The 9,044-nt window shown below is 33.8% G+C and overlaps 1 protein-coding gene across 4 annotated transcripts; it reads left to right on the plus strand.

The window, feature by feature from the left end:
- Positions 1 to 217: 217 nt before the first annotated feature.
- On the plus strand, positions 218 to 6,862 carry LOC142543611 (CDP-diacylglycerol--serine O-phosphatidyltransferase 1). Of its 4 annotated transcripts, none has more exons than XM_075650973.1 (14): positions 218 to 636; positions 1,488 to 1,534; positions 1,727 to 1,913; positions 2,186 to 2,251; positions 2,428 to 2,487; positions 3,127 to 3,235; positions 3,695 to 3,749; positions 3,903 to 3,982; positions 4,090 to 4,206; positions 4,317 to 4,401; positions 5,622 to 5,713; positions 6,010 to 6,263; positions 6,378 to 6,466; positions 6,595 to 6,862. In XM_075650973.1, exons 3-14 carry the CDS (start codon positions 1,750 to 1,752, stop codon positions 6,720 to 6,722), a joined length of 1,299 nt encoding a protein of 432 aa, XP_075507088.1. In that variant the 5' UTR covers positions 218 to 636; positions 1,488 to 1,534; positions 1,727 to 1,749; the 3' UTR covers positions 6,723 to 6,862. The 4 variants fall into 4 exon arrangements, with proteins under 4 accessions (XP_075507088.1, XP_075507089.1, XP_075507087.1 ...); XM_075650974.1 differs by having other exon boundaries at positions 218 to 632; XM_075650972.1 differs by having other exon boundaries at positions 218 to 628.
- The last annotated feature ends 2,182 nt before the right edge of the window (positions 6,863 to 9,044 follow it).

The raw sequence follows: 9,044 nt of genomic DNA on the forward strand, positions 1-9,044 counted from the left end.
CCAAAAATAAATACATCATTACATATATCATCACACACTAATTTTCAATATTTACAACTCTATTTTCAACCATCAATAATTTCAACTCTTTATTTTCTAACATTTATAAACTTTAATTCACATTAAAAAAAAAAGTAGAGATATTTTTGAGCAATTATTATAAATCTTATTTTATGTAGCTAATTATCTTTTAGTCAGGTCCTGCACAAAAGAGGGGCAGGGCGTGTCGACTAAAATTTTCCCTCCTCGGTAGTAATTTTCTGTGACCGAGCCGTACGATTATGCATATATCACTGCCTTTTAGCCGCCAGCTCTTCCCTGCAATGGTGGCCACTTCGTATTCCGTGTGTCGAATATATATCGAATCACTCCCTCTCTTTGACCATATCATCATTCCCTGCCAAAATTTTGCCTTGTTTTTTTTTTATATCTGTTTTTTACTCAACGGTGAGGAGACAGGTTAATCTATTTCTGGAATTTTCTCCTTTTTTGGCTTCGTCGTCTTCTTCTTACGAATCTCGGTGACCATCTCTCCTTCTGTCTTCGATTCTTGATCTGAAGGCTGAGATTGTTTAGCCATCCAATCGGGTGGTTGGGGGGGATCGCTAGTGTCTGCTGTTTTGCCTACGTGAGTGAGTAAGGAATTAATTATGTCTTGCTGCAGTTTGGCTTTTTTTTTAGTGTGTTTATCCTCCCACTAAATCATTTATTGGTGATGATCATATATTTATCATTAGCATTGGAAAGAAAATGTTTTCTGTTTCTGTTGATGCGTGTGTTTATTGTTAGCTCTGTCTTTCTCTCTCTGTGTGTTTTTCCCCGAATATGTGCAGGGATATGTGTCTTACTCGTTCTTTTTCCTCTGTTGATTCTGTTGGTACATGATTTTTCGCATGCATTGGTCGTTATTTTTTCATGTTTTTCTGATTCTGTATTCGAACCTTTTTTCCGATCGGGAAAGGAGAAGACATTTGGATTCTGGAAACAGTTCTTCTTTTGAATTTTTGGGGGTGTTTTTTTCCAGCTTTTTGTTGCATGCAGTGAAAGACTTGTCCCGATCCTTTCTGGGTTTTGTGCAATTTAGGTGTTGATGGTGACCTCGGTATCTTTTTTTTTCTTTTTCTTCGTAGTGAAAAGTTAGTTAATTTACAGACGGTACTGTTTATTGGCTGTTTTTTTTGCTGTTATTGAATACGGGGGCTAATGAGTGTTAGCTAGCACAAATTTTATATGGAATCTTTAGTCTTTACTTATTTGTTGGGCATGAAAGAGTTTTGAGTTGCATTTTGGAAATTCTTGAATGTTGGGTCTCATAGTTATCATTATCATTATTATTATCATTATCATCAATGATTGATTACAACTGTTTGGAACTTAGAAATTTTAATCCCGTTTAATTGGTTTTTACCTCGTTTGGTCATGGATTTTGCCGAAACTATTTAGTTTTCCTCTACTTAGTGTCTAATCGTTACTCTCTGAATTTACAGGGACTTAATTTGCCTTGTGTCAGCATTCGAGTTCAAATTTTCTAAAGGTATGGATAATTTGAGCTACGTTGGTTAGACTTTTACAGTCATTTTGTTAATGTGGATTTTCTGATTATAGGATGCCAAACAGGGTTTGCAAATGTTATTCTAATATTTCCCTTTTCTATTTGATATGTTAGCATCATTTCTCTTGTTCTGGCACCTCTTTACTTATATTTTTTCCCTTTTTCTTTGTGAAGGACGAGGTCTAATATTCTATCATATGGAACCTAATGGTCATCGGAGAGCTAGACGGAGAGATCTTGTTGGTTATCAAAACGGTGATACGAGTACATCAAGCATTGATGATGAACTTGATCCATGGACTGCTTGGGCATACAAGCCTCGGACCATCACATTGTTACTAATTGGTGCATGCTTTCTTGTGTAAGTAGATGGTCTTTAGGTAGTGTTTTGTTTTTGTAACTCCTTAGTGTTGGCCTGAGAAACTGATGGATGGGTCTGGATTGATTAAAAGCTTTATATTATATTTATGACAATCTAAGTTGATTGGCTGGACCTGTTTCTATATTTCCACTCATCTTCATATATCTTGATAAAAATCTATATACAAAATCAAAAGCGTCTTCAAAAATTTGCAGATAACTGTAAAAAATACCACCACCATTTTATTTTCTCGATTTTAATTATGTTTGCAGGTGGGCTAGTGGAGCGCTCGATCCTGAAAACAGTGTAGAAAGAGATCTTGTTACCTCCGTGAAAAGGTTTTCTAGTAGCCTTTTTCTAATTTTGTATCTATTAATATGCTTCTACACACACACAGACTGTGTATGTTTGTGTATGAATATGTACATTAATTAATTTTTCTTTTTTCGTTGCCACTGTTCTTTGTTATTTTGTGATTTAAGATGTCGCAACTGTTAACTAATATCTTTTGTAGGGGCTTATGGGCAATGGTTGCAGTATTCCTTGCTTATTGTTTGTTACAAGCTCCTTCGACGTAAGTTCATATCAAACCTTCTTTGTCTATCCCTATCTTGTATCTGTTTAACCTTGAAGCGTGGTATTAAAATATTTGGATGCATATGCGTTTGTTATAATTTGCTGCATATGTTTGCATACTTGTCATGCAATTGAAAGGATATGTAATTATTTTTTCTTCACTTTCTCATCCAAATATGGACATATCTCCTTATTGATGGTCTCATTATTAAAGGTGGAACTCGAGAACATGCACACTATTAATATTTTCAGTATCACAATTTGAGGACCCATGGATGGTCTCCACTCCACTGCTTTATTTTCTGCAAGGCATTTCAACTCTTTGAACCCATTTTTAAAATCCTTTATACATGTATTTATGTATATATTTTTTAAATTGAAATTATTTTGAATGAGGTTAGAAGTCAGTTTAAATTAGAGGGGGCTAGCATATATAAAGTGGTTTACCAAAGTGAATTGGCTTGTCGTAAGTCTTTATAACACACCAAAGTGACAGTTAAATGATATGAAATAATCCATGGAACACCATCATGAGATGCAGGCACAGATGCTCCTTTTTTTCTTTTGACAAGCAGAATCATTGTTTACCTGTTCATTTATATAGTAAAGACTAACTTTAGTCTATTTGCTAAGTCAGGTCATATCTTTGCTGCAGGGTACTTATTCGTCCCCATCCCGCAATTTGGCGGCTCGTTCATGGAATGGCTGTCATTTACCTCGTTGCATTGACATTTTTGCTTTTCCAGGTTAGTTTTTAGAGTTTAGCCGGCAGTCTCAACTTTACCTTTTGGCCTTTGTAAATTATTTCACTTGCGGAGTTGAGTGCTTTTCAATGTTGAGGATTTTATTTGGGACTCTAGTGCTATTGAAGTTGTATTCTGAAAGTATATTGATATTGAGCATGTTGAGTTTGGCCAGTTGCAAGCCAAAATGACTTCTGGTTTTCTGTTGGTTGTGGTCATTTTTCATGTTTCATACCGATGCTCAAATTGACCTGAATATACATTTCAAGGTAGAGTTGGATTAAAACACTATCATCTGCTTTGTCATGTTTCCAGAACATGGTAGTATATTGTGCATACTGATCCTGGGTTCTGTATAAATTATGATTTATGTCTTGTTGGCATTGTGCTCTATGTGCATATGCTAATGTTTCAGAGTTGTATGAAGTATATTCAGACACCTGTTATGTTTCTTGTTACCAGAAGCGTGACGATGCTCGACAATTTATGAAGTACCTACATCCCGATCTTGGTGTCGGTAAGGGATTTGGAACTTCCCTTTGTTCTCCTTTTACGAATGGATGTCTACTTTCTGTTGTGATGGTGGCATTGCATGCCAGTCATCATTATTAGTCTGGTTGCCCTTGATTGTTAATAATTGTTTATTTTATATGCACTTTCTGTGATGTAGAACTTCCAGAAAGATCTTACGGTGCTGATTGCCGTATTTATTTACCGGAAAATCCAACAGGCAGGTTTAAGAATGTTTATGTATGTTATCTCTGTATTTACTCAAACCTTTAAATTGTATTTTTTTGTTTGTTGTTGTAAATAAATCTCCGGCAGCTAAAGACCTACATACTGTTACTTGTTTCTAGGACACACTGTTTGATGAGTTTGTTCCGGCTCATGTTCTTGGATGGTGGGGGAAAGCCATAATGATCCGTAATCAGCCTCTTTTATGGTTGCTTTCAATTGGATTTGAGTTCATGGAGGTCATATTTTATTATTGGCATGCTACTTTTTCTTCTCTCCTTTGTTTCTAGCAAATGCAAAACTGGATGCATTTCTTCATTAAGCTGATTTTAATATTCTCTTTTTCCAGCTTACCTTTCGTCACATGCTACCAAATTTCAATGAGTGCTGGTGGGACAGCATTATTCTTGACGTATTAATCTGCAATTGGTTTGGTATGAAGTTCTTGGCTGTCTTTCTGGTTATGGTGTATGTCTGCGAAGAGTTTACTTGGCAATACATGAATCTTTGGCTTGTTTAATCATAATCTCGAGCCCATTACCTTCGACAGCCATTACATGCTGAGCAAACTAGTGTCATTTTTCCTGTTTTCTTTTTATTATTTAAGTTGCTGTGTGATTGAAAGTTTGCATATTTGAGAGATCGCCATCCGCTTTGCCAAAAACATCGGTAACTATGTGACTGTGTAAAGTTTGTCATTGTCATTAGACAAACATGCTGCAGTTTATCCATCTTTCATATAGCTATTCCAATTGCAATAACCTCAACATTCACCTTGTTGCCAAGGCTAAAATTTATTCCTCTGCCCGGAATAGTTCTGTCGCATTAGCTTCAGATCGACACTTAGTGACTTAGCATATTTCTGAGTAGGAAAAGGGGCATAGTCACAACTCCCTCGAGGACAAACAAAAAATTTATGCATGGAGAGAAGCAATAAGTAAAGTTGGTGGTTGTCTTGAATTATCACTATATTTAAATTAGTCTCAATGCCTAATTAACTCGATACGTTGGTTAAAAGATGATACTTGATGTTTCGTTCATAAATGTATGCCCAATTCTTATAGATGAAAACAAGGAAGATGGAGAAAATTTTTGTTAAGTTCCCCAGCTAAATGTGACACTTAACTCCATTCTTTCCTCTACAAATAAATGAAGTTCCATCGATGTAATAATTACTTTACCATCCTCCCAACATCTTGCAATTTTTACCACCTTTTGACTTGTGTCTCCAATTTCCCATTAGTGCACATGATGGTGCAATTCTTAAGTTATTTAGTTTCAATAAGAAACTTGTAATAGTGCTAACATGTTTTTACTACTTTCACGTGTCAAATCCTAGAAAGTATAAGATGTGGTACAAGGAATCGTCAAAGTGATTGGACACAAAGATCAACCGATGACAATCACAATGAGAGAGTACTGGTGCAAAAAGAAAATTTTAGGATCAAATATACAGACGTTATAGAGTTATAAGTTAGGTGTCATTGTTTTTCTTGGAAGATTCATCCAAGCTTCAGAACTTTTCCCAACTTCTCCAGCATTTTTTTAAAGCCCTTCTGTCCTTTTCTCTCGTTGCAGATTGATTTTTGTTTGCTGAACGTACTTTTTTTATTGGGTAGGATCGTGTATAACATGTTTCTACTTTGCTATACAGGTATTTGGGCTGGTATGCGTACTGTCCGGTACTTCGATGGTAAAACCTACGAGTGGGTTGGTATAAGCCGCCAGCCAAACATCATGGGCAAAGTACTTTGGATCTACTTACACTTTCTCATGAAAAATTGTTTCATCTTCTTCGATGTAGTGCTGTATGCTTGATTGAAAGTTACCACAGATGTAGTTATTAGTTCAAACGATTGGATCTTCGCATCCATGGAAACCATTGTCGTCAAATGAGAATATCGGTGTTTGATGATATTATAAAAATTAGTTGCATTTGTCACTTCTAATTGGAGGAAATGGAGCAATTTCACTTCTGCGTTTGGAATGACTGACATATATTTACTTTCACCCGTTTCTTCTTTTTTCCTCCCAATTTTCAGGTCAAAAGAACATTGGGTCAATTTACACCAGCCCGATGGGATAAAGATGAATGGCACCCTCTTCTTGGTCCACTGCGATTCGTTCAAGTTCTTAGCCTATGTGTTGGTTTCTTGACTGTTGAACTCAACACGTTCTTTCTCAAGTTTTGTCTTTGGATTCCGCCACGAAATCCCCTCATTGTATACCGCTTGGTTTTGTGGTGGCTTATTGCAATACCAGCTATTCGTGAGTACAATTCATATCTTCAAGACAGGTATTTCCCTACTATATCTCACCTTTCGACTGACAAAGATGTATTGAAATTTTAAAATTTGATATCCATTTGATTTTTCAACTTCCACTCAATAAATTCTCTCTTTTTTCCCAGGAAACCGATGAAAAAAGTAGGAGCCTTTTGTTGGCTGTCACTTGCAATCTGCATTGTTGAACTTCTGATCTGCATCAAGTTTGGACATAGTGAGTTTTTTTTTTCATGTTCTTTCTTTTAAAATAAATGAGCTTAAAATTTTGATACATTACAAGAATATTTTATTAATTATCACTACACAAAGATTTTAACTTATATACGTACACACGTCTTGAAGGACAATTCCCAAATCCAATGCCCAGGTGGTTATTCGTATTCTGGACGTCTATCGGAGTTGGACTCGTGGTATCATTAGGTGTGTGGTCATGGAAACTGCATCAATTTATGAGGAGAAAGAGACGATAAGTTCTATTTTTGCGAAAATTTCTTGGTTTTTTTAGAGTAACCTAACCTTGTGTATAAACAACGTTACGTTATTGGTTGTAAAGCTCTCTTTTTTGGTTAGACCTCACCATTTTTTATTTGGTGAAATCAATTCTTTTTTACATTAGCACACCTCCCCAAAAGAGTCTGTTTTTTGTTTTTTTTCCTTTTACTCAAATAATGTATTGGAGCATGGTTTGTAAGGAATACTCTTGTTCTCTCTTTCTTCCTGGTAATGTGATGAATTGAAATTCTGTCTACAATATTTTTTTTTCTAATTTTACGACATGATATTTTGAATTTTATGTTTTATTTTTACTAAAAAAGATATACGTGTGTTGTACATGGAAGCGATTTTATTTTGATGAAATTATATAATATATAATAAATAAAAATGAAATTATATATTTTCTAAAAATTATTATTAATCACATAAATTAAGTTTGCTTGTTTTTATGTGTTTATTTTAAATAGTTTACTTTTCATTATATAATTTTGTTTGTTATTTGTTCTTAGTGAATAGAAATATTTTTTCATTATATTTAATATCAATTGTGTACTTTTTTGGTCGTAAATGAAACGTTGATGATATATTTTATGCATATCTTGAACTTTTAACACATTATATACGAAAATAACGATTTTTTGTCTAATCTAGCTGATCCATATTTTTTTCAGCACAAAAATTTATAACAATTGAATATCTTTAAACAAAATATCATTACAAGTGTACATGTCAAGTTTTAATAACAAGTATGGATATCGTCCGACAGAAGTTGATATATTACAAATTTATCTCAAAAACAATTCTTTAGTTAATTTTAACAAAAAGTTGAATAAATTAATAAATTAAATTGAAATTAAAATAAAAAAATGAAACAAACACAATATAAATAATTTAAATTAAAATAATAATAAACAATGGCTAGAATCTCGGTTAATATACATACTATTTAATTTTTTATAACGATTGAATTTCAATTTTTAAGCAATGCTTTTCAAAGAATTCGTTATTTTATCAATATACTATGTCGACTTATAGTGAATCAATTCAATAACCAAAGGACATTTCGTTATTTAATAATTACAATAGCATAAATGAACAGTGAAATTCTCTAACTTTTATTTTTCAGTCTATGACTATCAATATGTACTCAATCTCATATGTTGTTAGGATCTATTAAGTATTTAGAGGGGGTCATTGAACACCTGGTAACATTTTCGGCATGATTGGTTTGGACTTTGGCCTAACAAAACATAATCACTATCTCAACTCGGTTGAGATACAAAGTAAAGTAAAATATATGTTCGAAAATAGATTTGTGTTCAAAGTTGAACCAAATAGATACTAACACGAGAATCGGCGGAGTCAGCTATCCCAATGTCAAAAATATTCACGATGTTCAATAGCTTTTCGATAGTTAAAATGCTATTAGACAAAAAAATCAAGCTGATTTTGATGGAGAATATGGACAAGAAATGAAGGATCCTTTGGAGAATGCACAATCTGCAGAGAACAAACAACAATACAATCAACAATCAATCAACGTATTTCAGTCAATGAAACAAAATATGAACAAAGATCTCAACGAGTTAGAAGAAGACCGACATAGATGGCAAATTATGAGGTAACTGATATTAACCAATTGAAGAGTCATTTGTTCATTTAACTCTATTTTCATATTGTAACCCAGTAGCTTTCGAAGATGTTGTCAAGGAATCAAAATAACAAAAGACAATGGATGTTGAAATCGCATTCATCGAGAAAAATAAAACTTGAAAACTGACTGAGCTTCCAAAAGGTCAAAAACAATAGGTGTAAAGTGGATTTACAATAGAAATTGAAAAGTCAAGAAATTCAAGGCACGGTTGATAGCAAAAAGTTACAAACAAGAATTTGGATTCGACTATAAAGAGTGTTTGCTCTAGCTGCAGGGCATGATATGATCACATGGGTAATTGCCTCAGTAGCGCAATATTCATTGTTTATCTTCTAATTGGATGTGAAATCAGCGTTCTTACATGGAGACTTGGAAGTACACACACTCACACTCACATATATATCAATCAATCTGTGGTTATATTAAGCATGTAAATGAGTATAAAATGTATAAATTAAAGAAAACTTTGTATGGGCTAAAGAAAATCTCATGAGCATGGTATATTCGAATTGAGGCTTATTTTTAAATGTGGGTTTTCAAAATGTCTATATGAGTAAACACTTTATACAAAATTCAAAGATAAAGGAAAAATGATCATTGTTTGGTTGTATGTCTGTGATCTTATATTTATGGATAATGATAT

This window comes from Primulina tabacum, chromosome 4, assembly GCF_025594145.1.
Source record: "Primulina tabacum isolate GXHZ01 chromosome 4, ASM2559414v2, whole genome shotgun sequence".
NCBI classification, from domain to species: domain Eukaryota; kingdom Viridiplantae; phylum Streptophyta; class Magnoliopsida; order Lamiales; family Gesneriaceae; genus Primulina; species Primulina tabacum.